This window comes from Neoarius graeffei, chromosome 13 (genome assembly GCF_027579695.1).
Source record: "Neoarius graeffei isolate fNeoGra1 chromosome 13, fNeoGra1.pri, whole genome shotgun sequence".
NCBI classification, from domain to species: Eukaryota; Metazoa; Chordata; class Actinopteri; order Siluriformes; family Ariidae; genus Neoarius; species Neoarius graeffei.
This window is the reverse complement of record NC_083581.1, coordinates 55,812,710-55,836,281: the sequence shown is the minus strand read 5'-3', so window position 1 is coordinate 55,836,281 and position 23,572 is coordinate 55,812,710. Positions and strand designations below refer to the sequence as shown.

The following is a 23,572-nucleotide window of genomic DNA, read 5'->3' as shown; positions in this document are numbered from 1 at the left end:
CAACCGACATTGTCACAAAGCAGCTTTACAGAAAATTAAAGACTTTAAACATGAGCTAATTTTATCCCTAATTTATCCCCAGCCTGTAAATGGACACTGGACTCTTAGTGTTGATCTATATATTATTTTTGCGACCATACTCAGCCTGCATGCTCATCAGTCTGTTTTTCATCTTGTTTCTATCTAGTTTGCTGGTCTTTGGATTTGCCAAGTATACTACTGTTTGAGCAACAGTATCCCCAACCCTTTGTCCGATTATTTACTGTAGCCTCAGATTTTTGTTTTTATTGCCTTTATTTTACATAAAATAAGCCCTGCTCTTGCATCCCTTTACTTGTCATGCATTATTAATAAACAGGTATTACTCAGTACAGCTCTGATCACCAGGGAAATCTAATGAAAACCTCTTTTGGATGGCATTGCTTAAGTTCTTACCCTCTGTTGTGAAATGGGGCGACTCCTCTGTGAATGCTTCTCCCACTCCCACCTGTGTCTGAGCAGCCAGACTGAACTTGTAACGAGTGTAGCGGTCAAAGCGGCGCAATGAGAATTGTGTAGTGTTGGGGGGGAGTTCTTCCACCAGCATCCGCTCTCCTGCTGAGGCATTCACTACACAGGAAATCAAATCACAGGTAAAACAACTGATCCAGAGCAGAGGCAGAGAAAAGGTAGGCTAAATTGATACCTCTTACAACCCCGAGTCCAAAAAAGTTGGGACAAAGTACAAATTGTAAATAAAAACGGAATGCAATGATGTGGAAGTTTCAAAATGCCATATTTTATTCAGAATAGAACATAGATGACATATCAAATGTTTAAACTGAGAAAATGTATCATCTCATCTCATTATCTCAAGCCGCTTTATCCTTCTACAGGGTCGCAGGCAAGCTGGAGCCTATCCCAGCTGACTACGGGCGAAAGGCGGGGTACACCCTGGACAAGTCGCCAGGTCATCACAGGGCTGACACAGACAACCATTCACACTCACATTCACACCTACGGTCAATTTAGAGTCACCAGTTAACCTAACCTGCATGTCTTTGGACTGTGGGGGAAACCGGAGCACCCGGAGGAAACCCACGCGGACACGGGGAGAACATGCAAACTCCACACAGAAAGGCCCTCGTCGGCCCCAGGGCTCGAACCCAGGACTGTCTTGCTGTGAGGCGACAGCGCTAACCACTACACCACCGTGCCGCCCAGAAAATGTATCATTTAAAGAGAAAAATTAGGTGATTTTAAATTTCATGACAACAACACATCTCAAAAAAGTTCGGACAAGGCCAGGTTTACCACTGTGATACATCCCCTTTTCTCTTTACAACAGTCTGTAAATGTCTGGGGACTGAGGAGACAAGTTGCTCAAGTTTAGGGATAGGAATGTTAACCCATTCTTGTCTAATGTAGGATTCTAGTTGCTCAACTGTCTTAGGTCTTTTTTGTTGTATCTTCTGTTTTATGATGCGCCAAATGTTTTCTATGGGTGAAAGATCTGGACTGCAGGCTGGCCAGTTCAGTACCTGGACCCTTCTTCTACACAGCCATGATGCTGTAATCGATGCAGTATGTGGTTTGGCATTGTCATGTTGGAAAATGCAAGGTCTTCCCTGAAAGAGACGTCGTCTGGATGGGAGCATATGTTGCTCTAGAACAGGGGTGTCCAAACTGATCCATAAAGGGCCGTGTGGCTGCAGGTTTTCATTCCAGCCATGCAGCAGCACACCTGATTTGGCTTATTCAATCAACTGACACACCCACCCTTTAATCAAGGGTGGGTGTGGCTGCAAGTATTTGACTGTGTGAAGACAGTTCACTTGATTGAATGAGCCAAGTCAGGTGTGCTGCTGCATGGCTGGAATGAAAACCTGCAGCCACACGGCCCTTTATGGATCAGTTTGGACACCCCTGCTCTAGAACCTGGATATACCTTTCAGCATTGATGGTGTCTTTCCAGATGTGTAAGCTGCCCATGCCACATCCACTAATGCAACCCCATACCATCAGAGATGCAGGCTTCTGAACTGAGCGCTAATAACAACTTGGGTCGTCCTTCTCCTCTTTAGTCCGAATGACACAGCGTCCCTGATTTCCATAAAGAACTTCAAATTTTGATTCGTCTGACCACAGAACAGTTTTCCACTTTTCCACAGTCCATTATAAATGAGCCTTGGCCCAGAGAAGACGTCTGTGCTTCTGGATCATGTTTAGATACAGCTTCTTCTTTGAACTATAGAGTTTTAGCTGGCAACGGCGGATGGCACGGTGAATTGTGTTCACAGATAATGTTATCTGGAAATATTCCTGAGCCCATTTTGTGATTTCCAATACAGAAGCATGTCTGTATGTGATGCAGTGCCGTTTAAGGTGCCGAAGATCACGGGCACCCAGTATGGTTTTCCAGCCTTGACCCTTACGCACAGAGATTTTTCCAGATTCTCTGAATCTTTTGATGATATTATGCACTGTAGATGATGATATGTTCAAACTCTTTGCAATTTTACACTGTTGAACTCCTTTCTGATATTGCTCCACTATTTGTCGGTGCAGAATTAGGGGGATTGGTGATCCTCTTCCCATCTTTACTTCTGAGAGCCGCTGCCACTCCAAGATGCTCTTTTTATACCCAGTCATGTTAATGACCTATTGCCAATTGACCTAATGAGTTGCAATTTGGTCTTCCAGCTGTTCCTTTTTTGTACCTTTAACTTTTCCAGCCTCTTATTGCCCCTGTCCCAACTTTTTTGAGACGTGTTGCTGTCATGAAATTTCAAATGAGCCAATATTTGGCATGAAATTTCAAAATGTCTCACTTTCGACATTTGATATGTTGTCTATGTTCTATTGTGAATACAATATCAGTTTTTGAGATTTGTAGATTATTGCATTCCGTTTTTATTTACAATTTGTACTTTGTCCCAACTTTTTTGGAATAGGGTTTTATTTTTAGCCATTCCTTTTTACTGTTAATTATGCAGAGATATGCTTACATGTCTGGTATTTGAGGATGTACCCAGTCAGGATGCCATTGGGTTCTGCAGGTTCCTCCCAGTCCAGATAGATGGTGTCATAATGCCTGTGCATGATCCTGAAGGATCTGGGTATTGATGGCACTGCAGATGAGAAATACGTAATAGCTAAAAATGACAGTGTATTAGTACTTTGTGTAAGTAAATGGCATATTATTTGCAATACAAGTTATTATCATACTGCAATTTTTCCTGGAACCTCTCACTGAGCAAATGCAAAGGAACCCAGTTATCCAGAGTTCATAAAAACAGATACATATGTAACTAGCATTTTATTTCAACCATCCTAATTTCCAGGGGTGGTGAGAATCACCTGGATAACATATGCCAACAGTGTCAAATAGAACAGGATTCAGCTTAAGATGCCTCCACTTCCACCCCAAGGAAGGGCAGTATTAAACTTTAGAAGTATTTGCTGGCCTGACAAGTGACAGTTGGCTTTTGTTTCTGAGAGGTCAAGCTTATCATTTGGGAACTCTACTGGTGTGTGGGGAGCAGACAACTTCCACAGCACACCATGCCCAGTCAAAAATATCAATAAATATTTTTATACAAAAATCACTGCTTGGTTCCAAGCCATCAAAACCTTTGCCAACTCATACAGTCCTCTATGCATCATGACATGTCATCAGTAAATATTAATTATACAGTGAATAACATCACTTTCATTTTTCTATTGTCTGATCTCTCATTATCTCTAACTGCTTTATCCTGTTCTACAGGGTCGCAGGCAAGCTGGAGCCTATCCCAGCTGACTACGGGCGAAAGGTGGGGTACACCCTGGACAAGTCGCCAGGTCATCACAGGGCTGACACATAGACACAGACAACCATTCACACTCACATTCACACCTATGGTCAATTTAGAGTCACCAGTTAACCTAACCTGCATGTCTTTGGACTGTGGGGGAAATCGGAGCACCCGGAGGAAACCCATGTGGACACGGGGAGAACATGCAAACTCCGCACAGAAAGGCCCTCGTCGGCCATGGGGCTCGAACCCGGACCTTCTTGCTGTGAGACGACAGCGCTAACCACTACAGCACCGTGCCACCCTTTTTCTATTATTATTATTATTATTATTGATTTTCAGGAAAAGTAATTACAGGAACAGGAAATTAAGTATCATATTGTGTATTGCGGGCGGCACGGTGGTGTAGTGGTTAGCGCTGTTGCCTCACAGCAAGAAGGTCTGGGTTCGAGCCCCGTGGCCGGCGAGGGCCTTTCTGTGTGGAGTTTGCATGTTCTCCCCGTGTCTGCGTGGGTTTCCTCTGGGTGCTCCGGTTTCCCCCACAGTCCAAAGACATGCAGGTTAGGTTAACTGGTGACTCTAAATTGACCGTAGGTGTGAATGTGATTGTGAATGGTTGTCTGTGTCTATGTGTCAGCCCTGTGATGACCTGGCGACTTGTCCAGGGTGTACCCCACCTTTCGCCCATAGTCAGCTGGGATAGGCTCCAGCTTGCCTGCGACCCTGTAGAACAGGATAAAGTGGCTAGAGATAATGAGATGAGATGAGATTGTGTATTGCTTGATTAACTGAATTAAGAAGTTGTCAGTACCTCCCTCAAGGGTTTGAAACTCAATTGTGTTGCTTGGTGGACCCTCATAGCGGTTATTGGCCACTACTATGTACATCTTGTAGTTGCTGTAGGGGATGAGGCCAGTTAAGGTGCCAGAAAGCCGCGGCCCATTTGCTTTAAAGCTCTTAGATTTGATCCTTGTGGTGACACTGTGATGGGGCAGGCGGCTGCTCTCTCGCCAGTAATACGCCTGAGTAACACAAACAACAATGCAAAGAATCTCAGAATACCATCATTGTAGTTATACTTATGTTTACCAGTTTAAATCTCATTAATGTTGTATATACTATGCAATTTGATTAAGGTTATAGAAGCAAATCACAGGTCAATTTGACTAGTACTTTACATTTTAGTTCTGTGTCACTGATTGAAACACTGAAATACTGTATGTGATCAGTCAGATTTAAGAGAAAATATTATGTACAGTTTAAATAAAATATTAAGCTTCTCATCAAACATATAATTAAATAAAAAAAAAAACCCTGAAAAATGCTGCTTGACTGGTGAGGCAAGCCACAGTGAGGCCAATAGTCAACTGTTTCACACCAGAAGCTGCACCATTTCGAGTTCTGCATAATTGAGGACTGTATGGAAAATTTCTAGAAAACAACCAATGATCCAGAAGAGCCATATGAATGTATGAGAATGACCCAGGGCGGCACGGTGGTGTAGTGGTTAGCGCTGTCGCCTCACAGCAAGAAGGTCCTGGGTTCGAGCCCCGGGGCCGGCGAGGGCCTTTCTGTGTGGAGTTTGCATGTTCTCCCCGTGTCTGCATGGGTTTCCTCCGGGTGCTCCGGTTTCCCCCACAGTCCAAAGACATGCAGGTTAGGTTAACTGGTGACTCTAAATTGACCGTAGGTGTGAATGTGAGTGTGAATGGTTGTCTGTGTCTATGTGTCAGCCCTGTGATGACCTGGCGACTTGTCCAGGGTGTACCCCACCTTTCGCCCGTAGTCAGCTGGGATAGGCTCCAGCTTGCCTGCGACCCTGTAGAAGGATAAAGCGGCTTGAGATAATGAGATGAGATGAGAATGACCCAGTGAATATGGTGGTGGGGGTTGGTGTAATGAGACCAAGTTCAAGGTAATGTATTTGGAAAAGTGCTATATGTGGTGCAAACCTAAAGCCGGTCATATCTTAATTGACACCATCGCTAAAGTGAAATATGGTAGTGGCAGCATCTTGCACTGGGGATGCCATTCATCCTCAGATCCTGGGCTTTGTGTCAAAATAGAAGGGAGAATGGACGGATGGATATTACAAAAGAACCTGCTTCAGTCTACTTTAAAAAAAAAATAAACTAAAGCTTGGGAGAAACTTAATTTCCACTTTCAGTAGGACAGTGGTCCCCAAAGACAAGATAAAAGCAATGCAGGAATGGTTAAAAACAAAAAGGTCAAAGTCCCGACCTGAATCTGACTGAGAATCTGTGGCACTGTTTGAAAATTGCAAACAAACAACATCCAACCAACTTGTACAACCTAGAACAAATCTGATAGAAAGAATGAGTGAAAATCTCTCCCAGTTTGCACAGCTGGTAGGACTTTACCCTACTAGACTTCTACTGGTTCTACAAAGTACTACTCTAAAGGGGTTGAATACTTATGTGAGCAGCATTTTTCAGTTTTCACTTTAAGATCTGCTGACAAATAATGAATTTTGACTTTCAAAATTTACTTTAAGACATACTGGTTTACAAAAAAAAAGTACTAGTTGGAACTATCTGTGTGTCAGTTGTAGTCCAGATGAATCTGATGGGTTTTTTTCCAAGATTTAATACTTTTCCAAGACAGTGTATTTGGCATTCATGAAAAAAATATACCCCAATGTAACACGTGTTCTAGGTGAGTGGAGCACAGAAGCATGGCAGGCCAGAACTGAGTTCTCAAAAACTCTTTTATTTAGCTTTTCAGCTTAAATCACGCACACAAGTATCCAGGTTGGGGAGAAGCTCTCTTCCTCCACTCTCCCTCTCCTCTTTATAGGGCGCAGTCACTGGGGAAGACACACAAACACAGGTTAATTCCCATCCGGTGCAGTGATTTCCGCCACTTACCTTCCCTGACTCTGCCCTCCATTCACAGACCGACGCTTGACCACACCCCCACTGCCACATATCCCCATCGCCCGACTCAGGCCGGGCAGCAGTCCGGCCTGCAGCCAACTCCCCCCCCCTTGACGGGAGAGGAAGTCCACCACAACCATCTGCGCCCCTGGCCTGTGGACCACCTCAAACTTAAACGGCTGGAGTGCCAGATACCAACGGGTGATCCGTGCGTTGGCATCCTTCATGCGGTGGAGCCACTGCAGGGGCGTGTGGTCCGACCAGAGGGTGAAAGGGCACCCCAGCAGATAGTAGTGGAGGGTGAGGACCACCCACTTGATGGCGAGGCATCCTTCTTTATGATGCTGTACCTGCCCTCGTGCACTGACAGCTTACGGCTGATGTACAGCACTGGACGGTCCTCCCCCTCCACCTCCTGGGACAAAACTGCCCCCAGCCCTCTGTCCGATGCATCCATCTGTAAAACAAAGGGGAGAGAAAAGTCAGGGGAGTGTAACAGTGGCCCCCCACACAGTGCAGCCTTTACCTTAGAAAAAGCCCGCTGGCATTGCTCCGTCCACTGGACCAGATCTGGTGCCCCCTTTTTAGTGAGATCAGTCAGCGGGCTGGTGACGTCCAAATAATTAGGTATAAACCTACAATAGTAGCCAGCCAGCCCCAGGAACTGCCTAACCCCCTTTTTGGTCTTGGGCCTCGGGCAGGCTGTAATCGCTGCTGTCTTATTGATTTGGGGACACACCTGCCCATTGCCCAAGTGGAAGCCCAGATACCGTACTTCCACCCGCCCAATCGCACAGTTCTTTGGGTTGGCCGTGAGCCCCGCTTGCCTCAGCGACCCCAGGGCGGCCCTCAGGTGTTTTAGGTGCCACGGCCAGTTATTACTATAAATAATAATGTCATCTAGGTATGCGGCCGCATAGGTGGCATGGGGGCGGAGGACCCTATCCATAAGCCGCTGGAACGTAGCGGGCGCCCCAAACAACCCAAATGGAAGTGTGACAAACTGGTGTAAGCCAAACGGTGTGGAAAAGGCCGTTTTCTCTTGGGATAGTGGAGTCAAGGGGATCTGCCAATATCCCTTTGTCAAATCCAGTGTTGAATAAAAACGAGCCGTGCCTAGTCGATTGAGCAACTCGTCAATACGAGGCATTGGGTACGTGTCAAATTTAGACACTGCATTGACTTTTCTATAGTCCACACAGAACCGGACCGAACCATCAGCCTTGGGAACCAAGACCACCGGACTGCTCCAGTCACTGTGGGACTCCTCGATGATGCCCATTTCGAGCATGGCCTCGAGTTCTTCCCGAACCACCTTTTTCTTGTATTCGGGCAGTCTGTAAGGGTGGCTGTGCACTACCACCCCTGGGGGCATCTCAATGTGGTGCTCTGTGAGGTCGGTGCAGCCGGGCAGGGGCGAGAACACGTCAGAAAATTCTGTTTGCAACCGGGCGACCTCCACGAGCTGGGTCAGGGAGAGGTGGGCTCCACAGGGGACCAGAGCGGTGGGTGATGCCGATGTTCCCTTTTGAACCTCTGGCCCCAGCTCCACCTTCTCTGGAACCACCGACACCAGCTCCACAGGGACCTCCTCGCTCCAACGTTTTAACAGATTGAGGTGGTATACCTGTAACCCGCCCCTGTCCGTTCGCCTCACCTCATAGTCGACGTCCCCGACTCGCCGTGTGATCTCAAAGGGTCCTTGCCACCTGGCGATTAATTTAGAGCTCGACGTGGGCAATAACACGAGTACTTTGTCTCCCGGTGTGAATTCCCTAAGGTGCATGCCCCTGTTGTACAGGTGGACTTGATGTTCTTGAGTCTGCTGCAAATTCTCCTGGGTTAGGTGTGTGAGTGTGTGGAGTTTTGTGCGCAGGTCAATAACGTATTGAATTTCATTTTTGCTTGGGGAAGGTCCCTCCTCCCAATTTTCCCGCAGCACATCTAGGATGCCACGCGGCTTACGCCCATATAATAATTCGAATGGGGAGAACCCCATGGAGGCTTGTGGGACCTCTCGCACTGAGAAAAGCAGGGGCTCGAGCCACTTATCCCAGTTACATGCATCCTCACTTACAATTTTTTTAATTATATTTTTGAGGGTGCGATTAAACAGTTCTACTAAACCGTCCGTTTGTGGGCGATAAACGCTGGTGCGGATCGGCTTGATTCCCAATAACCCCTACAGTTCACGCAGTGTGTGTGACATAAATGTAGTGCCTTGATCAGTCAGAATCTCTTTGGGGATTCCGACTCGGGAGATGATGTGGAAGAGCGCTTCCGCAATACTACGTGTGGAGATATTGCAGAGCGGCACTGCTTCCGGGTATCGCGTTGGATAGTCCACGAGAACTAAAATAAAGCGATACCCTCGTGTTGACCGATCTAATGGCCCGACGAGATCCATCCCAATTCTTTCGAACAGGGTCTCGATTAATGGTAGAGGGCGCAAAGGCGCTTTTGGAATGGCCGCTGGATTTACTAACTGGCATTCATGGCACGCCGTACACCACCTACAGACATCGCCGTGAATCCCTGGCCAATAGAACCGGGCCATTATTCGGGCTTGTGTCTTATCCTGCCCTAAGTGTCCAGCCATGGGATTAAAGTGAGCCGCCTGGAATACCAATTCCTGGCGGCTCTTTGGGATCAAAGGTTGGGTTACTTGTTCCTTAGTTTGAGTGTCCTGCGTCACTCTGTATAACCTATCCTTAATAATGGAAAAACAGGGGAAGGACTGGGTGGCGTTTGGCTGGAGCATTTGACCATCGATTACTCTCACTTGGTCAAACGCATGCTGCAGAGTCTCGTCTTGCGATTGCTCTAACGGAAAATCCGTGAGGGATTCCCCGAGAGAGGGAGGAGGAGCCTGCTGCTCCTCACTCTGATGCGGTGATGATGTAGACGGCTCTGTGACAGTTGCTCCCGCCAATGCCACACCGGGACCTCCCCCCGCTGAACTACAGCAGGACCCACTCTTCACTAAATGAGTCATTAAATCCCGAAATCCCAGCCAATCAGTCCCCAAAATTATAGAGTGGGTAAGGCGAGGATTAACTGCTGCCTGTACTCTAAATTTCTCCCCTCGAAACAGAATGTGGACTGACACTAAAGGGTAGTTGTAAACATCCCCATGCACACACAACACCTTCACCAACTGTGCTCTATCCAATGCCTCGTCTTGCACCAGGCTTTGGTGGATTGAGGTCTGATTACAGCCGGAGTCCACCAAAGCCTGATACGTATCCCCTTGGATACTCACCGGTATGCGATACGCTCTGGCCCGATTGAGGACGGTTCCTGGCGCGTCGGGGATCCGGACCACCACGCCCACCTCCATCGCCAAGCACTGATGCTGGATGTGCCCTGGCTCCCCACAGCGCCAGCACACCGGCCCAGGCTCTCTCTCTGCAGCGGTGTTCCGGATATCACTCACCTGAGGGGGGGGACACGGAAGTAGGAAACGGTAGGACACCGCGGGTGCGGCGGGCCAGCTGGGGTGGAGCCAGCCCCCACCTCCGTGGTGGGGGAATGGGGCGAGGGCAAGGAACAGGAGGGGAGAAAGAAGGGAGGGGAGAAGGGGAGACACGCTGTCCTGCCGTTGGAACGGCCGCCATATGGTCCTCTGCCAGCTTAATGGCCTGATCCAGCGACGCCGGGCGATGGCACTGGACCCACTCCGTGGTCCCTTCCGGAAGTCGAGTGACGAACTGCTCCAGCGCCACCAGATCGATGATTTCCTCTGTGTCGCGGTTGTCGGCCCTAAGCCACCGACGGCAGGCATCCCGAAGTTGCTGGCCAAACGCGAACGGCCAGCCAACCTCCTCCAGGCGCAGCGCACGGAAGCACTGCCGCTGCTGCTCCGGAGTGCGACCCACGCGCTGGAGGATGGCCCTGCGGAGGTCCGCGTAGACCAGCCAGCTGTCGGCGGGGAGCTGTAGCGCGGTCAGCTGCGCCTCGCCTGTGAGCAGGGGGAGGAGGCACGCCGCGCGCTGTTCCACCGGCCAACCCCACGCCTCTGCTGCCTGCTCAAAAAGGGCGAGGAAGGCCTCGGGGTCATCGTGCGGGCCCATCTTCGTAAGGGTGAGGTGGGGAGGGCCCACGGCAGTGGAGGTGGTGGACCCCGCCGACACGAGTAGGTGCCAGAACGCCTGGCGGTCTTCCTGCTGCGCCAACACCAGGACCTTGAACCTTTGCTCCTGTTCTTTCCAAAGGGTGACCAGCGCCGGGTGCTGGCTCTGTTGGGCCGTAGCGAGGGCATGGATCAAGTCCTTGAAGGGGGAGGACTCCATGGGGCTGTTCACTCCTGCGCTCCTTCCCAGGTTTTGGCACCACTGTAACACGTGTTCTAGGTGGGTGGAGCACAGAAGCACGGCAGGCCAGAACTGAGTTCTCAAAAACTCTTTATTTAGCTTTTCAGCTTAAAACACGCACACAAGTATCCAGGTTGGGGAGAAGCTCTCTTCCTCCACTCTCCCTCTCCTCTCCTCTCCTCTCCTCTCCTCTTTATAGGGCGCAGTCACTGGGGAAGACACACAAACACAGGTTAATTCCCATCAGGTGCAGTGATTCCACCACTTACCTTCCCTGACTCTGCCCTCCATTCACAGACCAACGCTTGACCACGCCCCCACTGCCACACCCAAAAAAACCCATCTCGTTACCAATAACTGTGGAAATTTTTAATTGAATTCTGATATAGATTTATTTGAAATAAAATCATATAGTATCACTCTGACTGACTAATGATTGATTCCAGGTCTCACCGTGTACTCTTTAATCTGCCCCATGATGGTGGCTTGGGGAACAGGCTGCCAGTGGACTGTCAGCTTCATGCTCTCAACATCTGAGACATGCAGGTCAGCTGGAGCAGCAGTTGGACCTGTTAAATCATGCCATGTTTGAGAACTTCATTAACTGTGTGAATGTGTAAATGAAATTCTTGTAATACTTGTCATGGCCTGTACCAACGTAGTGCACATGTGTGGAAGCGTGAACATGTAGGCATGAATGTTGTGCATCACTCACGGTCCTCTCCTGAGTATCCAATGATCACAGGAGATTCTGGTCCAAGACCAAAGTAATTGATGGCCTGTACTTTAATCTCATAGGGCGTGAAGGTGTCCGTCTCATAGATGATGTGACTGCACCACCAGTAGGTTGTGTAATTTTTCCACTCCTCTCTGGAATCTCTTCTTCGCCACCACACCATGTAGCCGAGCTTTGGCCCGTTCCACTCTCTATACTCCAATGGCTTCACACACAACACCCCAGCAACAGAGCCGAATTATGAAATTAACATCAATTACAGTTAGACAACACAAACAGTTCTGTCTATCTAATCTCCCTAGCTAGATAATGCTATGATACTTTATCTTTGTTGCCAAAATGTAATGTCATGATTTGTCCAACAGTTGCAACAAGATGCTTTTAAAAAAAAAATGGATATCGGGTGCTCTTTCACAAATAAGCCCAATAAATGTGTAAGTTAGAAACTGGTTAGCTTGGTTTTTCAGTGAAAACATAGAGACTTTGGTACTAGCTAGACAAATAATTCTAGTTTTAAAAAAAATTGCAGAAAAAAATATTACAGTTAGCTAACATCAGTAAATGTGTAATACAGGTTACCAGCAGTGAATTTTATTAGAAACAGAGAGAGAGAAGAAAGGGAACACCGTAATAAAATACACTAAAGAAAAAGTTGATGAAGTTGTACTGTATTAAATTAGGTTTTATGTGACTTAGTGATTAGGCCTATAGTGAAACTAACTGAAATCATACAGTGTGCATTAATTGTAACCATTGGTTTGAGTTCAGCAATAGAAATGTATAAAACTGTTCAATATTAGTTTTGGAATTTATACTGTATAATTGTAGCCATTGGTAAATACAGAATACATAAAATTGCTGTTATGCTACATTTTGACACTATAAGCATTTTGTATGAAAGTAAGTATAAATGACTATTAATTTGTTTCATGCACCATTTTGTCAGGAAAAATATGGTACAAGCAATAGAATAGTGAATTAGATTATACTAAGTGGTTCCAGGTAATGCTTCATGATCAATTGTTTTTCAAAAGCATTTTGGGCCAGCAGGCATTTAGTGCTTCACACTAATGTTAAAACAAAACCGTAAGCCTTATTTTAAATTTGTGGTGGCCTAAGACACACACACACAAAAAGAGTAATACATTTATCCATGCACAAATCCAAGTAGCTGCACTCATCCACACATTCTGCATCCATCCATCCATTCATCACCTCCCAGCTGATCTCCATGTTATTTCTGAACACTCCAGTCCCCATTCCTTTGATGTTTCTTGGGATAGCATCTGGCACTAAAATGTTTGACACAGACAGTTACTACTAGTACCCCACAGAGTAACTGCTTTAATTAATTCCAGTAATAAAGACAGCATAAAGGCTGTGTAAGATGTAAAGCTGTGTAATGCTACATTCAAAACATCTAACCACAGCATAAATGATGACAAACTGACCAGCTCCACCAGTCTGGTAACGCACAGAGGGCTTGCTGGGTTTGCTGGGACCGATCATATTGATACCCACAATGCGGAACTGGTACTCAACAAACGGTGTCAGCTGCAACACCACAGAGTTCAGGTGGCCAGGGTAACTCGTCAGGTTCTTCCAGCCACTCGGCAGTAGCCAATAATCAGCAAGCAGATCTTCCGTGTATTGCACCAAATACTCTAAAAGAAAGATTTCACTTTAATTTACTGTATGCATTAAAAGAAAATTATGCATAAAAGTAATAAGGAGTGAAATTAAATATTGTCTGGAAAAATATATGAATGTAAAGTCTACAATTAATAACTCATTAGTGTGTGTGTGTGTGTATGTGTGTATGTGTGTGTGTGTGTGTGCCTTTGATAGGGCTGTGGTTGCTTAGTCCTGGCACCCAGGTGAGTCTAACATTTCGTTCTGATGGATCTGACACTTCCAAGTCAGTTGGTGGGTCAGGACGATCTAGTAGACAGAGAAGGAAAAAGGATTGATACATCATTTCCATTAACCCATTCTGCAGGTAATAAATGTGCAAGTCTCTCTCTCTCTCTCTCTCTCTCTCTCTCTCTCTCTCTCTGTGTGTACCCATCACAGTGAGTTTGGCTGATGCACTGATTTCCTCCACTTCAGTCTTCAGTCTGCAGGTATAAATTCCCTCATCTCTTCTATACACATCAGCAATGCTCATAGAGTCCTCATTCTTTGTCATTCTGTACAAATACACACAAACTTACACATAAGCCACAGATATATTTTGAACTGAATTATTCAAATTGTTTGCACTTGGCTTACCTTCTTCCAAAGATCAAGAATTTGTTGTCCTTGAGCCAGGTGACCTTCACCTCCAAGGTTGGGTCAGACTGGATCTTACAGTCAAATTGTGCCAAACTCCCTTTTCTCACAATGACATTATGTGGGGCACGAATGATTTTAGTGGGTTCTGGGGAAAATTAATGTGTGTCAATTCATAAATATTTACAAACAATGCAACCATGCAATCACAATGCACCATCTTCTTCTTCTTCTTCTTCTTCTTCTTCCTTCAGCTGTTCCCATTAGGGGTTGTCACAATGGATAATGTCCCTCCATCTCCTGTCCTCCATATCTTTTTCTGTTGCACCAATTGTCCTCATGTCCTCCTTGACCACGTCTATAAATCTTATCTTTGGTCTTCCTCTTTTCCTTCTATCTGGCAACTTTATCTCTAATATTCTTTTCCCCATATACCCTGGATCTCTCCTCTGTACGTGTCCAAACCATCTCAGTCTCGCCTCTCTCACTTTGTCTCCAAGTCATCCGACATGTGCTGTCCCTTTAGTATGCTCATTTCTAATCCTGTCCAACTCTGTCACTCCCAATGAAAATCTCGACATCTTCAACTCTGCTACCTCCAGTTCAGCCTCCTGTCTTTTTGTCAGTGCCACTGCCTCCAAACCATACAACATAGCTGGTCTTGCTACTGTCTTGTACACTTTCCCTTTCACTCTTGCTGGCAACCTTTTGTCACAAATCGCTCATGGCACTCTCCTCCATCCATTCCAACCTGTGTGCACTCTCTTCTTCACTTCTCTTCCGCACTCATCATTACTTTGTACAATTGACCCCAGATATTTGAACCCATCTGATTTGATCACCTCTGTCCCTTGTAGCTGTACCATTCCACTGTCCTCCCTCTAATTTATGGACATGTACTCTGTCTTGCTCCTACTGACTTTCATTCCCCTTCTCTCTAGTGCATACCTCCATGTCTCTAAGTTTTCTTCCACTTGCCCCCTGTTCTCACTACAGATAACAATATCATCTGCAAACATCGTTGTCCATGGGGCCTCTTGCCTGGTGTCGTTTGTCAACCTGTCCATTACCATTGCAAACAAGAGGCTTAGGGCCAATCCCTGGTGAAATCCAACATCCACCTTAAATGCCTCTGTCATTCCCACCACACATCGCACTGCTGTCACACTGTCCTCATACATATCCTGCACCAATCTCACATACTTCTCCGCCACTCCTGATTTCCTCATGCAGTACCAGAACTCTCTTGGCACCCTGCTATATGCCTTCTCTAAATCCACAAACACACAATGCAGCTCCTTCTGGCCTTCTCTATACTTTTCCATCAACATTCTCAAAGCAAATATTGCATCTGTAGGACTCTTTCCTGGCATGAAACCATAATGCTGCTCACATATCTCCACCTCTCCTCTTAGCTGAGCTTCCACTACTCTTTCCGATAACTTCTTGCTGTGGCTGGTCAACTTTATGCCTCTATAGTTACTGCAGCACTGAACATCACCCTTGTTCTTGAATATTGGTAGCAGTATACAGTGGGGCAAAAAAGTATTTAGTCAGTCACCAATTGTGCAAGTTCTCCCACTTAAAAAGATGAGAGAGGCCTGTAATTTTCATCATAGGTACACTTCAACTATGAGAGACAAAATGAGAAAAAAAAATCCAGAAAATCACATTGTCTGTCTGATTTTTAAAGAATTTATTTGCAAATTATGGTGGAAAATAAGTATTTGGTCAATAACAAAAGTTCATCTCAATACTTTGTTATATACCCTTTGTTGGCAATGACAGAGATCAAACGTTTTCTGTAAGTCTTCACAAGGTTTTCACACATTGTTGCTGGTATTTTGGCCCATTCCTCCATGCAGATCTCCTCTAGAGCAGTGATGTTTTGGGGCTGTCGCTGGGCAACACGGACTTGTAACTGCCTCCAAAGATTTTCTATGGGGTTGAGATCTGGAGACTGGCTAGGCCACTCCAGGACCTTGAAATGGTTCTTACGAAGCCACTCCTTCGTTGCCCGGGCGGTGTGTTTGGGATCATTGTCATGCTGAAAGACCCAGCCACGTTTCATCTTCAATGCCCTTGCTGATGGAAGGAGGTTTTCACTCAAAATCTCACGATACATGGCCCCATTCATTCTTTCCTTTACACGGATCAGTCGTCCTGGTCCCTTTGCAGAAAAACAGCCCCAAAGCATGAAGTTTCCACCCCCACGCTTCACAATAGGTATGGTGTTCTTTGGATGCAACTCAGCATTCTTTCTCCTCCAAACACGACAAGTTGAGTTTTTACCAAAAAGTTCTATTTTGGTTTCATCTGACCATATGACATTCTCCCAATCCTCTTCTGGATCATCCAAATGCTCTCTAGCAAACTTCAGATGGGCCTGGACATGCACTGGCTTAAGCAGGAGGACACGTCTGGCACTACAGGATTTGAGTCCCTGGCGGCGTAGTGTGTTACTGATGGTAGCCTTTCTTACTTTGGTCCCAGCTCTTTGCAGGTCATTCACTAGGTCCCCCCATGTGGTTCTGGGATTTTTGCTCACCATTCTTGTGATCATTTTGACCCCACGGGGTGAGATCTTGTGTGGAGCCCCAGTTCGAGGGAGATTATCAGTGCTCTTGTATGTCTTCCATTTTCTAATAATTGCTCCCACAGTTGATTTCTTCACACCAAGCTGCTTACCTATTGCAGATTCAGTCTTCCCAGCCTGCTGCAGGTCTACAATTTTGTTTCTGATGTCCTTTGACAGCTCTTTGGTCTTGGCCATAGTGGAGTTTGGAGTGTGACTGTTTGAGGTTGTGGACAGGTGTCTTTTATACCGATAACGAGTTCAAACAGGTGCCATTAATACAGGTAACAAGTGGAGGACAGAGGAGCCTCTTAAAGAAGTTGTTACAGGTCTGTGAGAGCCAGAAATCTTGTTTGTTTGTAGGTGACCAAATACTTATTTTACTGAGGAATTTACCAATTAATTCATTAAAAATCCTACAATGTGATTTCCTGGATTCTTTCCCTCCATTCTGTCTCTCATAGTTGAAGTGTACCTATGATGAAAATTACAGGCCTCTCTCATCTTTTTAAGTGGGAGAACTTGCACAATTGGTGGCTGACTAAATACTTTTTTGCCCCACTGTACTTCTTTTCCACTCATCAGGCATCCTCTCACTTTCCAAGATCTTATTAAACAGTCTAGTCAAAAAGTCAATTGCCATCTCTCCTAAGCATCTCCATGCCTCCACTGGTATATCATCTGGGCCAACTGCCTTACCACTTTTCATTTTCTTCATAGCTCTCCTTACTTTCTCCTTGCTAATCTGTTGTTCATCCTGATTCACTATCTCCACCTCGGCCAACCTTCTCTCTCTTTCATTTTCTTCATTCATCAGCTTTTCAAAGTACTCCATCCACCTTCTCAACACACACTCTTCACCTGTCAGCACATTTCCATCTGCATCTTTTATCAGTCTAACCTGCTGCACATCCTTCCCAGCTTGATCTCGTTGTCTTGCTAATCAGTACAGGACCTCTTCTCCATCCTTAGTGTCTAACTTTTCATATAGTTCATCATACGCCTTTTCCTTCACCTTTGCCACTACTCTTTTTGCTTTCCTCGCATCTCCTTATATTCTTGTCTGCTCTCTTGATTTCTCTTTTTTTTGTGCAATCACAATGCACCATAATTAATGAAAACAGTGAATTGTTAATAACATTCACAGTACCTTGCATAAATATTTCACATAAACTTGTGTCCATAGCAGTAGAAAAAAAGTTAAACTGGAATGCAGCTCGAAAGTCTAAAATTTGGATTTCTTTTATCTGGCTGATTAGGAAAAAGGACAATGTACAGGTATGCATGTTTACCATGTACTTGATATGTTGATTAGAAATTCCCCTAAAAATTATATTTCAGACACTCACCTTTGACCTCCAGTTGTACATCCATCTCGTCTCGTCCAATGACATTGCTAGCAATGCAGACATATGTCCCCTGGTCCTGCAGTTTGGTGCGCTTTATTTCCAGTGTTCCATTAGAAAGAATGCTATATCGATTTCCCTCTAATAAACCCACTCCACCTTTAGACCTAAAAGCAAATGCACAAAATCTTAATCATGCACATTCATACAGTGGTGCTTGAAAGTTTGTGAACCCTTTTGAATTTTCTATATTTTTGCATGAATATGACCTAAAACATCATATTTTCACACAAGTCCTAAAAGTAGATAAAGAGAACCCAGTTAAACAAATGAGACAAAAATATTATACTTGGTCATTTATTTATTGAGGAAAATTATCCAATATTACATATCTGTGAGTGGCAAAAGTATGTGAACCTTTGCTTTCAGTATCTGGTGTGACCCCCTTGTGCAGCAATAACTGCAACTAAACATTTCCGGTAACTGTTGATCAGTCCTGCACACTGACTTGGAGGAATTTTAGCCCATTCCTCCATACAGAACAGCTTCAACTCTGGGATGTTGGTGGGTTTCCTCACATGAACTGCTCGCTTCAGGTCCTTCCACAACATTTCCATTGGATTAAGGTCAGGACTTGGCCAGTCCAAAACATTAACTTTTATTCTTCTTTAACCATTCCTTGGTAGAACGACTTGTGTGCTTAGGGTCGTTGTCTTGCTGCATGACCCACCTTCTCTTGAGATTCAGTTCATGGACAGATGTCCTGACATTTTCCTTTAGAATTCACTGGTATAATTCAGAATTCATTGTTCCATCAATGATGACAAGCTGTCCTGGTCCAGATGCAGCAAAACAGGCCCAAACCATGATGCTACCACCACCATGTTTCATAGACGGGATAAGGTTCTTATGCTGGAATGCAGTGTTTTCCTTTCTCCAAACATGACACTTCTCATTTAAACCAAAAAGTTCTATTTTGGTCTCATCTGTCCCCAAACCATTTTTCCAATAGCCTTCTGGTTTGTTCACATGATCTTTAGCAAACTGCAGATGAGTAGCAATGTTCTTTTTGGAGAGCAGTGGCTTTCTCATTGCAACCCTGCCATACGCACCATTGCTGTTCAGTGTTCTCCTGATGGTGGACTCATGAACATTAACATTTGCCAATGTGAGAGAGGCCTTCAGTTGCTTAGAAGTTATCCTGGGGTCCTTTGTGACTTCGCCGACTATTACATGCCTTGCTCTTGGAGTGATCTTTGTTGGTCGACCACTCCTGGGGGAGAGTAACAATGGTCTTAAATTTCCTCCACTTGTACACAATATGTCTGACTGTGGATTGGTGGAGTCCAAACTCTTTAGAGATAGTTTTGTAACCTTTTCCAGCCTGATGAGCATCAACAACGCTTTTTCTGAGGTCCTCAGAAATCTCCTTTGTTCGTGCCATGATACACTTCCACAAACATATGTTGTGAAGATCAGACTTTGATAGATCCCTGTTCTTTAAATAAAACAGGGTGCCCACTCACACCTGATTGTCATCCCATTGATTGAAAACACCTGACTCTAATTTCACCTTCAAATTAACTGCTAATCCTCAAGGTTCACATACTTTTGCCACTCACAGATATGTAATATTGGATCATTTTCCTCAATAAATAAATGACCAAGTATAATATTTTTGTCTCATTTGTTTAACTGGGTTCTCTTTATCTACTTTTAGGACTTCTGTGAAAATCTGATGATGTTTTAGGTCATATTTATGCAGAAATATAGAAAATTCTAAAGAGTTCACAAACTTTCAAGCACCACTGTATATCTGAATTCATATATTCAATTATATCTGTATACTTGGTCATTTTTGCACTACCAGCGCAGGGCAGGTTTTGGTGATCCAAAATATGGGCAGTGCAGAAGTGTCCGAGTCCCTTCAATTACCTTTACCAGGTCATCTCTAATGCCCAGCAATCGTGGTCTCATATCTACAAAAGAAACATGGACTTATTAGGACAGTGACATGTATTTAGAAAATTTTGTTGTTATTCTGAATTCTGCATATTTTACCCATTACTGCAAGGAAGGCATTGGCTAGGATGTAGCCATATTGGTTGGAGGCATTACACTGAAATACAGCTGTGCTATCAGGTACCACAGCACGAAATATCAATGTATCACCTGATACTTGTCTGCCAGGACTCTTAGGAGCATCTGTGATTTACAAAAAAAAAAAAACACAAAAAAAAGAAAGCTATACATGTGTTTTGGGGAAGTTGGACTTTTTTTTTTATTATATTTGTCAGTGAGTGTGGTCAGAAATCATGATTACTCATATGGCATGTGATGTTTCTGACCCTCAATAGGTTCTCCATTAACTAGCCACCGTATCTGGGGTCTGGGAATTCCATCAGCTTGACACACTATCTGCCCACTATCATCTCGAGACAGAATAAGACTCTGTGGTTTCTCGACCCAAAATGGGGTTGCTGTAGAAAATAAGAAGAGAAAGGATGAGAAAAATGAAAACTTTCAACACTGTAATAACAACCTTATTCTTCTACTTCAGATAATTAATGGCATCTATTGTGATGCTACTTTACATTTAACTTTAACTGTGATTATGTGGTCCACGCTGCCCATCCTGTTGGTGGCAGTGCAGATGTAGTCGCCTCCAGCATCCATAGAGATTTTTTTAATGTGCAGAGTTTTATTGAAGTTTTCCAGCTTCATGCCTTCCATGGACAAGCTTTCCCAATCTTTAGTCCATTTAATGGTAGGAGCTGGACTGAGGCAACAGAGAGAGGATCACTTGAGTGGTTACTGTTACTTTTGTGTATGTTTCATAGCCGCAGAAAGGTTTTGATCATTCATAACCTTCAAAATGATCTAAAACAATATGGCAAAGCATGCACCCCTATCTCTTACTGCACTACTGATTTAGTCTGTAAAAGTTTTATATGTACAGTGCTCAGCATAAATAAGTACACCCCCTTTGAAAAGTAACATTTTAAACAATATCTCAATGAACACAAACAATTTCCAAAATGTTGACAAGACAAAGTTTAAAATAACATCTGTTTAACTTATAACATGAAAGTAAGGTTAATAATATAAACTTGGATTACACATTTTTCAGTTTTACTCAAATTAAGGTGGTGCAAAAATGAGTACACCCCACAACAAAAACTACAACCCCGATTCCAAAAAAGTTGGGACAAAGTACAAATTGTAAATAAAAACAGAATGCAATGATATGGAAGTTTCAAAATTCCATATTTTATTCAGAATAGAACATAGATGACATATCAAATGTTTAAACTGAGAAAATGTATCATTTAAAGAGACAAATTAGGTGATTTTTAAATTTCATGACAACAACACATCTCAAAAAAGTTAGGACAAGGCCATGTTTACTACTGTGAGACATCCCCTTTTCTCTTTACAACAGTCTGTAAACGTCTGGGGACTGAGGAGACAAGTTGCTCAAGTTTAGGGATAGGAATGTTAACCCATTCTTGTCTAATGTAGGATTCTAGTTGCTCAACTGTCTTAGGTCTTTTTTGTCGTATCTTCCGTTTTATGATGCGCCAAATGTTTTCTATGGGTGAAAAACCTGGACTGCAGGTTGGCCAGTTCAGTACCCGGACCTTTCTTCTACGCAGCCATGATGCTGTAATTGATGCAGTATGTGGTTTGGCATCGTCATGTTGGAAAATGCAAGGCCTTCCCTGAAAGAGACGTCATCTGGATGGAAGCATATTTTGCTCTAGAACCTGGATATACTTTTCAGCATTGATGGTGTCTTTCCAGATGTGTAAGCTGCCCATGCCACACACACTAATGCAACCCCATACCATCAGAGATGCAGGCTTCTGAACTGAGCGCTGATAACAACTTGGGCCATCCTTCTCCTCTTTAGTCCGAATGACATGGCGTCCCTGATTTCCATAAAGAACTTCAAATTTTGATTCGTCTGACCACAGAACAGTTTTCCACTTTGCCACAGTCCATTTTAAATGAGCCTTGGCCCAGAGAAGACGTCTGCGCTTCTGGATCATGTTTAGATACGGCTTCTTCTTTGAACTATAGAGTTTTAGCTGGCAACAGCGGATGGCACAGTGAATTGTGTTCACAGATAATGTTCTCTGGAAATATTCCTGAGCCGATTTTGTAATTTCCAATACAGAAGCATGCCTGTATGTGATACAGTGCTGTCTAAGGGCCCGAAGATCACGGGCACCCAGTATGGTTTTCCGGCCTTGACCCTTACACACAGAGATTCTTCCAGATTCTTTGAATCTTTTGATGATATTATGCACTGTAGATGATGATATGTTCAAACTCTGCAATTTTACACTGTCGAACTCCTTTCTGATATTGCTCCACTATTTGTCGGCGCAGAATTAGGGGGATTGGTGATCCTCTTCCCAGCTTTACTTCTGAGAGCCGCTGCCACTCCAAGATGCTCTTTTTATACCCAGTCATGTTAATGACCTATTGCCAATTGACCAAATGAGTTGCAATTTGGTCCTCCAGCTGTTCCTTTTTTGTACCTTTAACTTTTCCAGCCTCTTATTGCCCCTGTCCCAACTTTTTTGAGATGTGTTGCTGTCATGAAATTTCAAATGAGCCAATATTTGGCATGAAATTTCAAAATGTCTCACTTTCGACATTTGATATGTTGTCTATGTTCTATTGTGAATACAATATCAGTTTTTGAGATTTGTAAATTATTGCATTCCATTTTTATTTACAATTTGTACTTTGTCCCAACTTTTCTGGAATCGGGGTTGTACAACATCTAGTACTTTGTATGGCCTCCATGATTTTTAATGACAGCACGAAGTCTTCTAGGCATGGAATGAACAAGTCGGCGACATTTTGCAACATCAATCTTTTTCCATTCTTCAACAATGACCTCTTTTAGTGACTGGATGCTGGATTGAGAGTGATGCTAGCATCTTCTCTTTCAGTATAGAGCAATACATCTGTGAATTCATGATGCTATCAATGAAATGCAGCTCCCTGACACCAGCAGCACTCATGCAGCCCCACATAAGGACACTGCCACCACCATGTTTCACTGTAGGCACCATGCATTTTTCTTTGTATTCCTCACCTTTGCGACGCCATACAGTTTTGAAGCCATCAGTTCCAAAAACATTTATCTTGGTCTCATCAGTCCAGAGTATAGAGTCCCAGTAGTCTTCATCTTTGTCAACATGGGCCCTGGCAAACTCTAGGTGGGCTTTTTTGTGCCTGGGCTTTAGGAGAGGCTTCTTTCGTGGACGGCATCCATGTATGCCATTCCTCTGCAGTGTATGCCGTATTGTGTCACGGGAAATAGTCACCCCAGTTTGGCTTTCTACTTCTTTAGATAACTGCAGTGAACTTGCATGCCGATTTTCTTCAACACTTCTCATCAGAAGACGCTCCTGTCGAGGTGTTAACTTCCGTGGACGACCTGGACGTCTCTGTGAGATGGTTGCAGTTCCATCTTTCTTAAATTTTTGTACCACTTTTGCTACAGTATTCTGACTGATAAGTAAAGCTTTGCTGATCTTCTTGTAGCCTTCACCTTTGTGGTGTAAGGAAATTATTTTCTTTGGGGAATTCTGAAGAGACAAGTTGAGCATCACTCTCGATCCAGCATCCAGTCACTAA

The 23,572-nt window shown here is 44.4% G+C and overlaps 1 protein-coding gene across 1 annotated transcript in view; it reads right to left on the bottom strand.

The window, feature by feature from the left end:
* Positions 1-23,572, bottom strand: part of nfascb (neurofascin homolog (chicken) b) — a 52,985-nt gene that overhangs the window by 17,772 nt on the left and 11,641 nt on the right. Inside the window, exons 7-21 of the mRNA XM_060938075.1 lie at positions 20,509-20,693; positions 20,263-20,394; positions 19,976-20,119; positions 19,782-19,893; positions 17,918-18,081; positions 13,994-14,141; positions 13,787-13,911; positions 13,562-13,663; positions 13,174-13,386; positions 12,938-13,014; positions 11,702-11,927; positions 11,440-11,555; positions 4,588-4,798; positions 2,988-3,110; positions 436-609 (exon numbers count right to left, since the gene is read on the bottom strand). Of these exons, the coding sequence (XP_060794058.1) occupies positions 436-609; positions 2,988-3,110; positions 4,588-4,798; positions 11,440-11,555; positions 11,702-11,927; positions 12,938-13,014; positions 13,174-13,386; positions 13,562-13,663; positions 13,787-13,911; positions 13,994-14,141; positions 17,918-18,081; positions 19,782-19,893; positions 19,976-20,119; positions 20,263-20,394; positions 20,509-20,693 (2,252 nt within the window). The remainder of the gene's footprint in view (positions 1-435; positions 610-2,987; positions 3,111-4,587; positions 4,799-11,439; positions 11,556-11,701; positions 11,928-12,937; positions 13,015-13,173; positions 13,387-13,561; positions 13,664-13,786; positions 13,912-13,993; positions 14,142-17,917; positions 18,082-19,781; positions 19,894-19,975; positions 20,120-20,262; positions 20,395-20,508; positions 20,694-23,572) is intronic.